At 43.2% G+C, this 16,081-nt stretch overlaps 1 protein-coding gene across 4 annotated transcripts in view; it reads left to right on the top strand.

The window, feature by feature from the left end:
• Positions 1-16,081, top strand: part of TULP3 (TUB like protein 3) — a 46,453-nt gene that overhangs the window by 22,152 nt on the left and 8,220 nt on the right. For all 4 annotated transcript variants that reach the window (XR_009505278.1, XM_059935120.1, XM_059935122.1 and 1 more), the window contains exons 2-5: positions 441-492; positions 9,595-9,754; positions 10,474-10,650; positions 15,715-15,848. Coding sequence is in view for 3 of the 4 variants with exons in the window: in XM_059935120.1 (XP_059791103.1) it covers positions 441-492; positions 9,595-9,754; positions 10,474-10,650; positions 15,715-15,848 (523 nt within the window). In the remaining variant the exon portion in view is untranslated. The remainder of the gene's footprint in view (positions 1-440; positions 493-9,594; positions 9,755-10,473; positions 10,651-15,714; positions 15,849-16,081) is intronic.

Below are 16,081 nucleotides of genomic sequence, written 5' to 3' on the forward strand. Positions count from 1 at the left end.
GCGCAGGCTCAGTAGTTGTGGTGCAGGGGCTTAGTTGCTCCACGGCATGTGGGATCTTCCCGGACCAGGGCTCAAACCTGTGTCCCCTGCAGTGGCAGGTGGATTCTTAACCACTGCGCCACCAGGGAAGTCCCCAGTATATGGTTTTAAAGAGAAAAAAAAAAAAATCCCCGCATGCATGGGGGTCTGTGCTCTGCCTTTTTCTTATCCTTTGGGTATTTCAGTCTCCTCAGGTCCCCTGTGGACTGTGTGTGGCATTAAGGATGGCACGTCCTCCTGCAGTCACTGTGGGCAGCATCTAGAAACCCGTGCTTTCCCTAAGGTAGAATTAATTGGTTCCAAATAGCCCAAAGGACTAGATACATGGAAAAGATGAGATTGACATGGTTTTAAAAGGATTTTCTCTTTACATGCTTTTTTTTAATGTTTTTTTTTAACAGTGCCTTTGAGGATGAGACCGTGAAGCTCCGGCAGCTGAAACTGGACAATCAGGTGAGTAGAGTCTCCTTTCTTGAAAGACGTGGAGAGCTATATTGACCATGAAGCTGATGGTCTGGACTTTGGGCTCTGGCAAGACCCACGTGCCTTGAGGACATCAGCATTAAAACTGGCCTTGGACTTACAATCACTGAAAATTCCTTGGCAGCTGTCATAAGAAATAGGAAAACGTTAACATTGTATTTCTGTGTAGTTAATTTGATCCTGCTGCCTTAAACACCTCTCTGCACTGTAATTTCATGTAACTACAAGATCTTTTTCTTATCTTAAAATGGAAATCTGAAAATGGTACTGTGCTGCTTAAAAGCCTCTATTGTCTACAGAATACTTTTCTTCACAGCACTGGTCCCACTTTTCACTTACACATTATTATTATCTTTTTTTTGCACTGATTTGACTTATGTTCATCTCCTCCATTAGACTAAGCTCCATGAGAACAGGAACTGAGTCTGTTAATGATGACCATTATATCAGAAGTTCCTGGCCTAGGGCTGGGCCCATAGTGATCCTTCATTAAATGTTTGAATGAAGGAAGGAATAAATGAACAGTTTTGTATTGTTACATGATGTGATCATCATGATTAGTCAGTTTAGAACCTATACCCAACATATATTACTTCCATATGAATGTTTTCTAATTCAGGAAACTCTGTAGGTCCAGGCTGTGATGTAGGATCATTAACAATCAGTGTCTAGAGTGGTAGGTGACTAAAAATACCTCCAAAGTTTTGTCTTGCTTTTTTATGTTGCTGTTGGACCTCCTAACAGGACTTGGAGCGTAGTAAATTACTTTAAAGGTGGAATCACTACAAACTAGTTACGAGGTCTCCACGGGGACGTGCCTGGGACCATCTGGCCTCCAGGGCCCCTCCCAAGCCCTTGGTGTCCATGGTGCCTCCGTGGGGCCTGTCACCAAGTCCACCGCCTCTCAGGCCACCACCTGGGAGGCCTTCTCATGTGCGCCTGGAACGGAGCGTGGCCCAGTGGTCTTCAGGGACCCTCCGCTTCAAGGCGGCGGCAGTCGCCTCGGTGGTCAGCACCACGCATCCTGCTCTGCCCGCTGCCCTCCTCCCTGGCTGGGCTCGGCCTCCCGGGCCTGGACCATGGCCTCAGCCTCACCGCCTCTGGGCGAGGCCCGGTGGTGGTGCGCACCGTCCGTCCTGCCCCCCTCCAGGTGCCCTGGCCCAGGGAGCCCGGCAGTAGCAGCTTCACGGACAGGCAGGCTTCCTCACAACCACTGCTGGCATCCTTTAAGGAGACTGGGGCACATTTTAAGCAAATCTGGTGTTGCACAGCAGGGTAGGAAACGGCCACAAACATCTCAGCAGTTGCAGGAGGCTGCCTGCCTCTCTCTGCGCAGGGCCTGTGCCCTCTAAGCAGAGGAGCCAGCTTGGGTTGTGCACCTGATCCCGTAAAACTGCCGCTGAGCCTGTGAAATAAACAGTTCTTTCTAGTACTGAAAAAGCAAACACACACAGGAAAGAAGTGAATCTGGGATCACGAGGGAAATCGTGATTAGATATAGATTTATCACCCCCCCGCCCCCCCCCCGCCCCTGCCCAAGATCAGAATAATTGCGATGAGCCCTTTATCTTTTACATTCCATTGCATAGCAGACTGTATTTAGGGAGACATACCACAAGATTTTAGATCTTTGTTTAGATCTTTGATTTATTTTTATAAGGCTTAGGGGTACATCCCTTGCTAACATGAAATGAAATCTATGGTCATCTACCAAGTGATGAAATAAGACATAAGATTTAAATTTTGTGTAGTTTTTGAGTTTTGTATATAGGTATATTTTCTGGATTTTTAAAAAAGATGGCCCAACTATTTTGTAATTTTTATTCTTTTCAGTGAGAATGCTACACGTGGTGTGGTATGTGTGTGGTATTTTGGGATTTGGGGATTTTGTAAGCCTTTTTATAGTACAAACATTTTTAAACTGTGGTTTTATTTAGGTAATAAAAGCATATGAAGGACTTTCCTGGCGGTCCAGTGGTTAGGACTCCGTGCTTCCACTGCAGGGGGCACAGGTTCTATCCCTGGTTGGGGAACTAGGATCCCGCCTGCCGCATGGCCAAAAAAATAAAAAAATAATAAGAATTCAAATTATACAGAAAAGATATTTGGTGAAAAGTCTTTCTCCCTCTACTTGGCTAGTTCTTTACCAGAGATAGTCAGTGAATATAAAGATATAAAATTTTATGGGAATTTTTAAAGATTCAAAGCGATCTCTTTGGGCCTGATGTATAAATTTTGTTGCTAAATAGTGTATGAGAATCCTGTGCGAGCCCTGAAATGCTGCCACGAACAGAAGAGGAGGTTCGTCAGCAGGGGGCCAGGGACTGCACGGTCAGACGGCCTGTAGCAGGAAAGGCAGCGCCACATACTGAATACAACACTGGGCCCAGGAGCAGACTTTGGTTCCCGTTCTGGCTGTGCCTTTCATTAGCTGTGTGATTTCAAGTAAGGTCCTCAAACTCTGTGAACCCCAGTTCTTTGGTTTGTGGAGTGAGGTCAGACTGGGTAAGATAACAGGCTGCTGGGGAGGATCTTAGAGTGTGGGAGTTAGGGCTGGCGTGGGTGGCGGTGCATTGAGGAAGGCTCGGTTGCTCCTGACTCTGGCCTCCCAGGCTGGCAGCCTCTTGGTGGGAGGCTCACAGCCCAGGGCGTGCCGGCCCCCCGCCCACCTCTGAGGGGTACAGGGCATTCCCACCCGTGGCAGTGCGTGTAGGTGGAGTCGGGAGGGGCTGGGGACCCTCCCTCTCCCCACCCCGCCTGCGGTGTGGGAATTCTGCTGTGGGAACGTCCCTGGGGTTGAGAGTTACTGGGCTGAGCTTGAGAAGTAGTTTGCTGAGAGCAACCAGAGTTAATCAGTCTCGTGAGGATTGGTTCATACTAACCAGTATCATAAGCGGTGAGTCTAAGTCGGGATTAATTTATTAATTGCTGGTGAACCATATACCAGAATCATCAGGTCATCAGTTTCCCATTAGAAGAGTCTGTCTGGTAAGTTCGAAATCAGAGCAAGTGGAGTTTGTAAAATGAGCTTTATTGTAAATATCATTGTGTGATGGTGTAATTAATTCACCTCTACTAAAGGGATATACCTGCCCAAGGAATGAGATACATGATATCTGGCCAGGACACTCCCTGCCTTGGATCATTTGTACTAGAGACACAAGGTGAATCCTGCCCTTCAGTTCTACTTACCTTATTTCCACAGAGACCATTTCCCTTCTCTCAGTGTATTCTTTTATCATCCACTACAGTTGTTATTGATTTGATTAAATTCATTTCCTTCATATCTATCCTGTTTTTCTGATAGTTAATCTTAGAATTTAATGTTTAAAAATCCTAGACTTGCAGATAATTTCCCCTTGGCTGTTTTTGTCCTATACAGATTTTTGAACAGCTTTATTGAAATGTAATTCACATATTATTAATGCTCAGTTACAATGTACAAATGATTTTCAAACCTTGTATAAGTGGAATCATACAATATACAGTCTTTTGTGCCTGGCTTCTTTGGCTTAGCAAAGGGCTCACCCACGTTGTAGCATGTATCAGGAATTCATTCCTTTTTACTATTGAATACATTCTGTTTTGTGGACAGACCATGTTTCTCCATTCATCAGCTGATGGACATTTGGGTTGTTTCCACATTACAAATAATGCTTCTCTGAACATCTGTGTATAAGTTTTTGTGTGGACGTGTTTTCATTTCTCTTGGGTGATCTACCCAAGTATAGGTATACCAAGATATACCTAATATGCCTTGGGTAATAGGAGTGGCTTTGCAGGTCATATGGTAACTCTGTGTTGAACATTTCAAGGGACTGCCAGACTGTTTTCCACAGTCGCTGACCATTTTACACTCCCACCAGCAGTGTGTAAGGCTTCCAGTTTCTCCACTTTCCTGCCAGTACTTATTATTGTCTGTCTTTGATTAGAGCCATTTTAGTGAGTCTGAAGTGGAGTCTCATTATAGTCTTGATTTGCATTTCCCTGATGACTAGTGATGTTGAGCATTTTTAGTGGCCATCTGTGTGTTTGCTTTGGAGAAATGTCCATCCAAATCCTTTGCCCGTTTTTAAACTGGGTTACTTTCTTTTTGGTTTTGAGTTGTTAAGAGTTCTTTATATAGTGTAGACCCAAGTTCTTTATCAGAAATATTATTTGTAAATATTTTCTCCAATTCTATGGGTTGTCTTTTTACTTTTTTGATGGTATCGTCTTCAGCCCAAAAGTTTTATCTGGGGCTTCCCTGGTGGCGCAGTGGTTGAGAATCTGCCTGCTAATGCAGGGGACACGGGTTTGAGCCCTGGTCTGGGAAGATCCCACATGCCGCGGAGCAACTGGGCCCGTGAGCCACAACTACTGAGCCTGCGCGTCTGGAACTTGTGCTCCGCAACAAGAGAGGCTGCGACAATGAGAGGCCCGCGCACCGCGATGAAGAGTGGCCCCTGCTTGCCGCAACTAGAGAAAGCTCTCGCACAGAAACGAAGACCCAACACAGCCAAAATTAAACAGATAAATTAACTAAAAAAAAAAAAAAAAAGTTTTATCTGTTTTTTCTTTTGTCATTTGCACTTGGGGTGTCATCTAAGAAACCAATGCCTACACGAGGTTACAAAGACTTGCTCCTGTGTTTTTTTCTAAGAGTTTTACACTTTCCATGATCTGTTTTGAGTTAATCTTTTTATGTGGTATGAGGCAGGGTCCAAAATCACTCTTTTGCATGTGGATATCCAGTTGTCCCACCACCGTTTATTCCCACTGAGTATATTTTGCTTTTATTTTTACTACTATCACTAGATACTCATATTTTCGGGGTATGTGACACCTTAGCCAGCTCCAGAATGTAAAGATTTTCAGATTCTCTCAGGGATGTTACTCAGGCAGGGATACACGTTAGGTGGAGAACGTTTATGCCATCTGGCGGTCAACGGATTAAAGTATAGCACGGTCCCTTTGGGCTGGGTCCCCAACTATGGATACGCACCCTTCGAAGGGAGGCAGCCATCAGTGCGTCGAATCGGTACTTGAAGAAGTCTGATTCAGGGACTCCTGGCGGTCCAGGGGTTGGGACTCGGCACTTCCACCGCAGGGGCCCGGGTTCCACCCCTGGTCGGGGAACTAGGATCCCCAGAGCCCTTTGGTGTGGCCAAAAAAAAAGTCCGATTTTAAACTTTTAGTTTCATCCTCCCATGATCTCTCTTTGTGTGCCGGGAAGGTTGATTATTTTTAGCCAAACTGATAGACCTCTGGCAACCATTGTGATCTTGGTGGTTGTACCTGCGGTTACGCAGTCCGTTCCAAGAATGTCATAAAGTAACCAACCCATTATCTCTGGGAGTCCTTAGAAAACTGAGAATCAGTGCAGTCTCAAGCTATCATTAATTTGAGGCTTGCATGGGATTTATTATTTTATTGGATACAGTCCTTTGATGGAACCCCCCCCCCCCGAATATAATCTCCTTTATTTCCTCATTTATTTTGGTATTACCATTCAATATTTTGCTTCAGGGAATGATAGTAGGACCTACCACCAGATTCTGGAGAAGATGGATTCTTTGAGTTATTGCTCAGTTTCCAAGGGAGCTGGGAAATTTAAAGGTTTAGTTTATGTGACACTTAAAAGTCCTGAAGTCAACATTTTTAATTGTATTTAGGCATCAAACAGTCACCTTTGGCTCTTTTCCCGACTGCCCTGACCTTCCCCTTAGAAAGGTAAGGAGTCCTTTGTTTACGTAGCCTCAGCTAAAGCAGGCTTAGCTTTTCAGGGAAGGTAAAGCACAAATAAGTTGACACCATTACATTGAAACTCAGCCACATCTCTTCTCCTCCGTCCAAATTATGTGAGGGTCATTAGAATGCTAAGTTAGGTGACAGTTTTTACCAAGATGGCAGTTTGCCCATTTGTGGGTATTTTGTGAGTTTTTTTCTTATTTACAAACTTGGACAATAGGAGGGTATATTAAGTGCAATAATGTAGCAGCTGTGTCCCTGAGGGTCACAGTTTGAATCTAGAGTTGTTTTTTCTTAAGTTGTTGATCTGAATGGGTGTGACTAGCGTTGACATGGATAGAGAAGGGCTCCACCAGACACCTTAATAGGATCACTGTGGCCACAAATCTAGTCTGCCCTTTGCAGGTCTCAGAACTTGATTTTGTCAGTGAGCCCAGATGTAACGTGACATCTAGCTCTCTTTGGTTCCCCTTTTCTAGACCACAGGCAGAATTGTCCTCTGGAACAGATGCACACTAGTCAAACTTACAACACTCATTCATGAAGCCAGATGCCAGTTTATTCATTTACAGTGAGAACTCTGTACTCTTGCAGTGTGTATTCATCGCTACTGTTTATGATGCTCTGTTCTTGGGAAGAACAAGAACTTAGACTGAAAATGAGAAGGCTGATTGGTAAGCAAGGAGTCAGAGGAAGGAGAAGGAGATAGTCCTGAGGGCTCGTTCACCAAGACCATGAAGAAGCCTTGGATAGTTTCCTGTCCTCAGAGAGAGGGAGCTTTCCCAGTAGATAGGGTGCGCTTGTGTGCCAGAGTCAGTATCTCTCTTTCTTGGACAGGATGGACATATTCTGTCAAATTCTTGCTCTTTGGCTGCTTTTTTCTAGACCACATGCAGAATGCTCCTTTTCTGTACAACAATTTTTTCTTTACATATGTTAATAAAATGGATTCGCTGTAGCTCGTATTCTTGTTTCATCAGTTGTTTCACAATTATTTTATTTTTTATTTTTTTGGCCGTACCACGCGGCATACCGGATCTTAGTTCCTGGACCAGGGATCAAACCTGTGCCCCTGCAGTGGGAGAGCGGAGTGTCAACCACTGGACCGCCAGGGAAGTCCCAGTTGTTTCACATGGATAATATGCGACAGTTTCTCATGTCTTTATACTTCATGTTTATCATCTCTTTCAGGCAGTTAGTTTACTTCTTATCCATTATACAGACTTCTTAGTTGCTAGAAGAATCTTGTCAGCAAGTTCCAGGGGGAGAACCTCATTATAACCTCCTGTGTATCTAGTGTTCCTGGGACGTTAAGGTCCACCTGTGCGTATTAATTCATGGATCTCAAAATAACCTCAAAAATCCCAATTATTCTTTCCCAACTTGCTCTAAGCTCTGTTTTCTTTCTTGACAGTATAGTCCCTTTGGCATATTATTTTAGCTCCCCTAGCTTCTTTCCTTATGCACAAGATTGGGTAAAAAAGAATAGGTGTATTTCTTCTGTCTTCTGAATTTATCTGCAAGCTTTCATCAGGCCAGTTCTGGAAAAAAATGCTTCCTTTCCTACCAATAGTCTCACCCCTTAGATTAACTCTTCTTCCTAGTGGCACTTTTTAAAAGCAGTATGAATGAAAAAAGTAAACAGATGGCTTTTTGCCTGAGAAACAGTAAAGTAGGTTATATATCTTTGCTTTTAAATCATGGCTTAATTTTTTAGCTTGGGGCTTGACACTCTCCTCTTCTGAGACGTCCCAGATCCATGGTAATTTCTATGTATTATAAGCTCTTATTTGCCAAGGCTTAAAAATAGTATATATGCTGGTACCTTACTTTTCATCTCATTGGATTTTTTTCTGATAGTCTCTCATGCTTTTTTCCTGACTTTTCCTGCTACCCTACTCTTTATCTTGCTTTTATCCATAGAGTTGATTGTTTTTTAATTGGAATTTCCAACTGCCATTTTTTTCCCATCTTATCCTTGGCCCTAATTTGTTTGATTACTAATTATGTAAAAGTGAGCAAGAAAGCAAAACTTACTGCTTTTTAGCTGATTGAAACATGAAAATAGTTTGGGTTTAGAGGATAATAAGTTTTTTTTAATTTTAAATTTTATATTGGAGTATAGTTGATTAATAATGTGTTAGTTTAAGGTGTACAGCAAAATGATTAAGTTATACATATACATGTGTCTATTCTTTTTCAAATTCTTTTCCCATTTAGGTTATAACAGAATATTGAGCAGAGTTCCCTGTGCTATACAGTAGGTCCTTGTTGGTTATCTATTTTAAATATGAGTAGTGTGTATATGTCAATCCCAAACTCCATTTCTATCCTTCCCTCCCACCCCAGTCCTTCCCCTTTGGTAACCATAACTTCATTCTCTGTGAGTTTATTTCTGTTTTGTAAATAAGTTCATTTGTATCATTTTTTTAGATTCCGCATACAAGCGATATCATACGATACTTGTCTTGCTCTGACTTCACTTAGTATGATAATCTCTAGGTCCATCCATGTTGCTGTAAATGGCATTATTTCATTCTTTTTTATGGCTGAGTAATATTCCACTGTATATATGTACCACATCTTCTTTATCCATTCATTTGTCGATGGACATTTAGGTTGCTTCCATGTCTTAGCTATTGTACACAGCACTGCAATGAACATTGGGGTGCATGTATTCTTTCGAGCCATGTTTTTTCTCCAAATATATGCCCAGGAGTGGGATTGCAGGATCATATGGTAGCTCTATTTTTAGTTTTTTAAGGAACCTCCATACTGTTCTCCATAGTGGCTGCACCAATTTACATTCCCATCAACAGTGCAGGAGGGTCCCCTTTTCTCCACACTCGGTGGATAATAAGTTTTATCTTTTTCTTCCAGTTACAAAAATAAGAAAATTTAGAAAACTAAGAAAAGGAAAAATAATCATCCATATGCTACCCCCAGAGAAATCACCATTACCGTGTTCCTTCATCTTTTCTCCTATTCATGTGTGCATATATTTTAAACTTGATTGTGCTTTGATCATATGTTAATTACTATATATTTTTAATATACTTAGATCATGGTCTCAGCTTTGCTAGAAATACATTTGTATAATTTTAGATAGATCTTTTATAGGCGTTTAGTAAATATTTATTAAATGAAGTGAATGAATCCTTACCTCTCTCTGTGTCTCAATTTTCCCATTTCTTTTTTTTTTTTTTTTTTTTTTTTTCCATTTCTTAAGTGGGAAAATTTAATTCACAAGAGGTTTTGTAAGGATCCATGAAAGACTATATATGTTGAAGTAGCTAGATCTCATCATCACTCTCCTGGCTGTGCTATCACAATTTTCCCCAGAGAGCGCTGCTGGAGAAGAAGCAGAGAAAGAAACGCCTGGAGCCGCTCATGGTGCAGCCAAACCCAGAGGCCCGGCCACGTCGGCCCAAGCCGAGGGGAAGCGAGGAGCATGCCCCGCTGGTGGAACCTCAGGCCCCGCCCGGCGGTGTCACCCTGCACGGTGTGTACTCAGGCAGCGTCTCTGCCTGCTGCTGCACGGTTTCACAAGCCTGGGGGAGGCAGGAGGATTCTCAGGTGGACCAAAGGGACAGTATTAGCATCGTTGCCAGGTACCTTCGTGTATCTTTAATCACATTCAGGGCCTCTGAGTTGGAATAAAAGCAGTGGTCTGATCAGTGGAGGGTACCTTAAAGCTCTCAGCCGTCCTGGAACTGTTGTTTTACATGCAAAATGAAAGTGCCCAGAAGTGCCCACTTGAGGAGCTTCCAGGCTTGATTGTTGCCTCCTGGCAGAGTTAACCATGAAGCCAGGAGCAGGTAGACAGCACCCATTCTTCCAGTAGCCGGACTCAGAGGGACATCTGAGTCAGCGACGGGGAGAAGGAAGAACAGGGTTAAACAACTCTAAGGCCAGCCCCCTCGGCTCCTGGCTTGGACGAGATCTGGATGGACTTTGGAGGACCTACTTGGCTTTCAGTCTCATTCTTAAGTTTCTAAAGCACAGCATCAGGTACATTTACTTTAGTGGCAGTCAGGGCGTGTTGATAAAATGAACACCAGCTAATAAAATGGATTCCTCTGTTAACAGATGTCCTCGTGGATGTTAAAGAAGGAGAAGTGAAACGGTTTGGTGGTTCTTAATTCAGATCACATACACCAAAACCATCCAGCCAAATAGTGGATAATACTTTCTTCTTTTTTCTTTTTGTTGGGCCCCTAGGCATCGATGGTCCCGCTGCCTTCCTGAAGCCAGATGCTCAAGACATGGAAACCAGACTTCACGTTCTGTCAGTAGGATCTTCTGCCACGGAGGAGGATACTGAAGGAAGTGCTGATGGAGATAGCACTTGGGACCATGCTTCCAAGCCAGATCTTCAGGAGATTCTCCAGAAACATGGTGAGGATTGGTAACAGTTTTGAGGCAATGAGTTAGTTAAATAAAATATAAAACAGGGAATTCCCTGGCGGTCCCGTGGTTAGGACTCTGTGCTTTCACTGCCGAGGGCCCAGGTTTGATCCCTGGTCGGGGAGCTAAGATCCCTCAAGCTGCGCGGTGCAGCCAAAATACATACATAAATATGTGTGTGTGTGTGTGTGTGTGTGTGTGTGTGTGTGTGTATAATATCAGCAGCATTAGCTACTATTATGGCTATTTCCTTCCTTTTGACATTTTATTTTTGTCATCCCCACCCTGTTCCTTTGACTGAGTTGCCCCTCAGCACCCTACCCTGCCTCTGTTTCACGGTTTATATTCCTCTAGTGATAAGGGGAGAGATAAATAGCCAGCTTAGTGGAAACACAAATTGGATCAAAATATCCTTAAACTAATAATACTTTTTCCATTAGAGCCTGCTTTCTGCCAGTTGGAGTTATTCCCATAAATATTCCTGTACGTTTCAGAGGTCCTTTGTAGTCTTCTCCTTCTTAGAAGACTACTTTTATAGTGAGAAGGAATTAAGCATCCCCTTTTCAGATGAGAAGACAGACGGTCAGTAATGACTGGCTGTTTGCTGGGTACCTGCTTTGTCATAGGCGATGCTGGGTCCTGGGATATGTGAGTCAGGAGGTTCTACCACAGACTGGTAGGATAGATGTACATTCAAATGGATTCGTATATTCATTCATTTAGAAAACATGTATTGAGGATATGCTATACATCAGGCCTTGTTCTAGGCACTTAGGATACAATTGTGAACGAGGTTCCTGCCCTCGTGGAGCATTTATTCTGATTGAGGCTTCGTGCACCTAAATTGAGGCTTCATGGACCTAAATAGCCAAGGGAGTGTGGAGAGGGGTGCCCAACCAGAGTTGGTCCGGAGGTGACGTCTAAGCCAGAGCGTGATGCGGGAAGAGGAGCCGGCAGCTCAGAAGCGCTGGAGTGCAGAGTGCGAGGTGACAGGTGGGAAGGGGCGTGGAGAGAGCGGGGCTGGAGGGGTGGGCGGGCTCCGATTACGTTGGGTGTTACAGGCCGAGCTAGGGTGTGGACTTCCTGTGAAGAGTAACAGGAACCTGTGTGGGATTTTAAGCTGGAGTGATAGCAGAAAAATTACTCTGCACTATGAAGAATGAATTGGAGCGGGCAAGTCTGGAAGCAGGAAGGCTAATGAGGAGATAGTTTGGCTGATGGCCTGATCTTGCGTTACATTTTGGTGTATAGAGTAGAAAGCAGGAGAAATAGAACTCCGCTGCGGGGCAGTGAGAGGGACAAGGACCACATCGAAGGAGGAGGCGACTAAGCTGAGGCGTGAGGGGTGCGTGTGCTCCTGTGCGCAGCTGTCAGCTCAGAGGCGGCTGGAGACTGACACTGTGAATGTCTATAGCTTGTCAGGCACTTGACATACCTTATCTCAGTATTTGTGACAGTACTGTGAGGGGTTACACGTGTTAGCCTCTCCTTTTCACATGTAAGAAAATTGGTTCTCAGAAAGGCTAAGTAATTTGTTCTCGATCACACCGCTAGTTGGTTAGGCGGCAAACTTGGGCAGAAGAAATTACGTCAGCAGAGGCATCAGGTGTATAGAGTATAGAGCATGATGTATTTGTGGAAACTGGGGCAGGGTGTGGCAGGGGCAGCGTGTGGCGTGCTTTAGAGCTCAGCTCTGGGGCCAGCCAGCGCGGTTTGGAGACTCAGCTCTGCCACCTCTGGCTGTTGAAGGGGAAAACAGCGCAACTTTTCTCTGCCTCAATTTCCCTGTCTGTAATATGAATGTGGCTGTGGTAATTCTGTTACTTTCCTATCGTTATTATAACAAAAGACAGTGAAAGATGTGGAGGAGCCAGAACAAGGAGAACTCTCAGTTTAACCAAAAGCTAGATTACTTACCCCAGGTCATCGAGGTGAATAGTGGCAGACCTAGATATTCTGAGTCTTAGTCTAGTTCTTGATCCCTTACTGTAAGTACCAAGCTGTCCCTTTTACTCTGCCCTATTAAATGACCGCTGTGTTCTTTCTCAGAATTGGCCTTTCAGGACCAGATGGGTTAATGCCTTTTTGAGTCTGAAAAAGTTGCATCTGGACCATAAAAGCCATTAAGTGCTCTCTTGACTAAGACTTAAGAAGTGTCAGTTTGGAAGATAACGTACCTCAAGTGGGGGTCCAGTTTGCTTGTCTTACAAGTTTGGGAGAAATCCTTGATCTCCATCTTAAAACATGTATTCACATAAACTGAGTTCTTGGTACAAATATGGCATTTGAAAACATAGTACTAACATCGTAAATCATCTATACTTCAATTAAAAAAAAAAAAGAAGAAAACGTAGTACAGAGTGAAGATATCCATATGAGAGTGAGATCCCTAGAGTTTTATGTGTTTTGCTACCCGTCCCCAGAAGTTAACGTTTTAGGAAAGAGAAAAGAAAGAAAGAAATGTCCTTCACAAACCAAAGAATTTTTTAAATAATAGCTTTATTGAGATATAATTCACATACCATACAATTCACCCATGTAAAGTGAACAATTGATTGGTTCTTTAGTATATTCACAGAGGTCTGCAGCCATCAGCACAGTCAATTTTGGAATGTTTTCTGACGCCAAAGAAACGTCATACCTGTCAGCAGTCACTTCCCATTTCCCTCCAGCTCCCCATCCCTGGGCAGCCACCAGTCTACTTTCTGTCTCTGCGGATTTGCCTATCCTGGTGTTTCATATAAACAGAATCAGTCATACACTGTGTGGTCCTTTATGCCTGGCTTTCACTTGGCATCATGTTTTCAGAGTTCATCCACGTTGTAGCCTGTGTCAATGCTTCATTCTCTTCTGTTGTTGAATCACATTCCGTTGTATGGATAAGCCACGTTTTGTTCCTCCCTTTATCAGTTGATGGGCATTTGGGTTGTTTCCACTCTGGCTATTATGAATAATGCTGCTATAAATAGTTACGCATAAGTTTTTGTATGGACATATGTTTTCACTTGAGATAAATTTTTTAACTGGCCTTAGTCTTATCCTTGGGTGTCCTTGAGAAAAACTTGATACCATTTATTTGTGAACTATGTAAAATAGACCAGCGTTGTCCCTCCTCTGAGGTGGATGACTGTGGGCAGCACTGCTTGTTGTTCGGTCTCCTTGTCATTTGTGATTTGGGGGCTGTTCCAGCTATTGTACGAGGGGTGACTTTACCGTGTAGACCACTGAGCAAAGCGAGGTGGGTCTCGCCCGTAGCTCTGCCCCTTCCTCTTGGGCAGAAATGCTTCTCCTGGGGCATCATCCTCTCACGTGTGAATTTGAGGGTCGTGCTTCTTTTATAACACACAGCACACTTTGTGTCCCATAAACAAGCAAGAGACAAAACAAAAAATAAGACTTGCCCGTCCCTCCTCCTCAAACTCATATAAATGTGAGGATAAAATGAAAAAATAGTTTTTCATCAGATAGTTTGAAGTTTTCTGTAAAAGGTGCAAGGTAGTAGTACTTCAAACATTCCCAACTCAAATTAGTTCACGAGACTACCGATGAACAAAATGTAGGAAAACAAAGAAGTAACTGATAGAGACGTCTATTGTGGTAAAATGTGCACAGCATTTACCATTTTAACCGTTTGTAAGTGCACAGCTCAGTGGCATTAGGTACATTAACACTGTTGTGCAGCCGTCACCACCGTCATCTCCAGAACTTTCTCATCTTCCCAGACTGAGACTCTGTCCCTATCAAACACCAACTCCCCACCCCCAGCTCCTGACAACCTCTGTTATACTTTTGTCTCCATGAATTTGACTATTCTAGGCCTCATAAAAGTGGAATCATAAGGTATTTGTCCTTTTTGTGTCTAGCTTATTCCACTTAGCACGATGTCTTTAAGATTCATTCATGTTGTAGCCTGTGTCAGAATTTCATTCCTTTTTTTAAGGCTGAATAACATTCTGTTTATGTATATACAACAGTTTGTTTATTCATCAGTTGGTGGATATTTGGGTTGTTTCCGCCTTCTGCAAACTGTGAATAATGCTGCTGTGAACATTGGTTGTTCAAGTATCTGTCTGAGTCTCTGCTTTCAGTTCTTTTCGGTATATACCCAGAAGTGGAATTCCTGGATTATATGGTAATTCTATATATATATATTTTTAGGAACCCCTATGTTGTTTTCTACAGTGGCTGCATAATTTTATATTGCCACCAGCAGTTTCTCCACATCCTCACCAACACTTATTTTCTGTTTTTTGGTTTTTGTTTTTTATAATAATCATCCTAGTGATTGTCAAGTGGTTTCTTATTGTGATTTTAATTTGCATTTCCCTAATGACTAGTGATGTTGAGCATCTTTTCATGTGCTTATTGGCCATTTATGTGTCTTCTTGGGAGAAATGTTCAAGTCCTTTACCCATTTTATAAAAAAATTTATTTTTATTTACTTATTTATTTTTGGCTGCATTGGGTCTTCATTGCTGTGCACGGGCTTTCTCTAGTTGCGGTGATTGGGGGCCACTCTTCGTTGCGGTGCACGGGCTTCTCATTGTGGCGGCTTCTCTTGTTGCGGAGCGCGGGCTTCAGTAGTTGTGGCGCACAGGCTCAGTAGTTGTGGCTCGCGGGCTCTAGAGCGCAGGCTCAGTACTTGTGGCACTCAGGCTTAGTTGCTCCGCGGCATGTGGGATCTTCCCGGACTAGGGCTCGAACCCGTGTGCTCTGCATTGGCAGGCAGATTCTTAACCACTGTGCCACCAGGGAAGTCCCCTTTACCCATTTTTGAATTGGGTTTGTTTTTGTTGCTGTTGAGTTATAAATTCTGGATATTAATCATTTATCAGATATATGATTTGCAAAAGAGGATAAATTAGGGAAGGGAACAGCAGGAAGGGAAAACAAGAGATGGATCTAGGTGTGAATATGAAGAAAGAATTGTCAAAATTCGGATTAAATAGCCATGTTTTAAGTCAGAACAGCTTGGAATTTTTAAGCAAGGAAGTTAAAATTATATTTGGTTCAAAGGTTTCTGGCCCTTTTTGACAGTTTCTCCCTTTCTGCCAGGTATCTCAGGGAGTTTGAACTTTGATGAGGAGGAGACTGATGGGGAGGAAGGAGAAGGGAAAAAACTAAGATCTCATTCGTCCTATTCAGAGGCAGAGAGACCCAGTTCTGCATCCAGCCAGAAGCCAATCACAGTATGTAGTTCTGAAACTTCTTCCTCTGAGCTAATTTCACTGCTTCCTAAACATATCTCCGGTATTTAAATGCCATTGCTGGATGAGGGCTGCTTCAAAGATTTAAGCTGGAATTTACACTTAAAGTCCACGACTCCCTAATTTCTTGTGTCTTGAACCAGCTTCTGTGAAGCCGTATCCCATTTTCATACTTCGCTGCTTCTTTACTCCCAAAATTTGTATACCTATTTAAC

The sequence above is a fragment of the Balaenoptera ricei genome, chromosome 10 (genome assembly GCF_028023285.1).
Source record: "Balaenoptera ricei isolate mBalRic1 chromosome 10, mBalRic1.hap2, whole genome shotgun sequence".
Classification (NCBI taxonomy): Eukaryota; Metazoa; Chordata; class Mammalia; order Artiodactyla; family Balaenopteridae; genus Balaenoptera; species Balaenoptera ricei.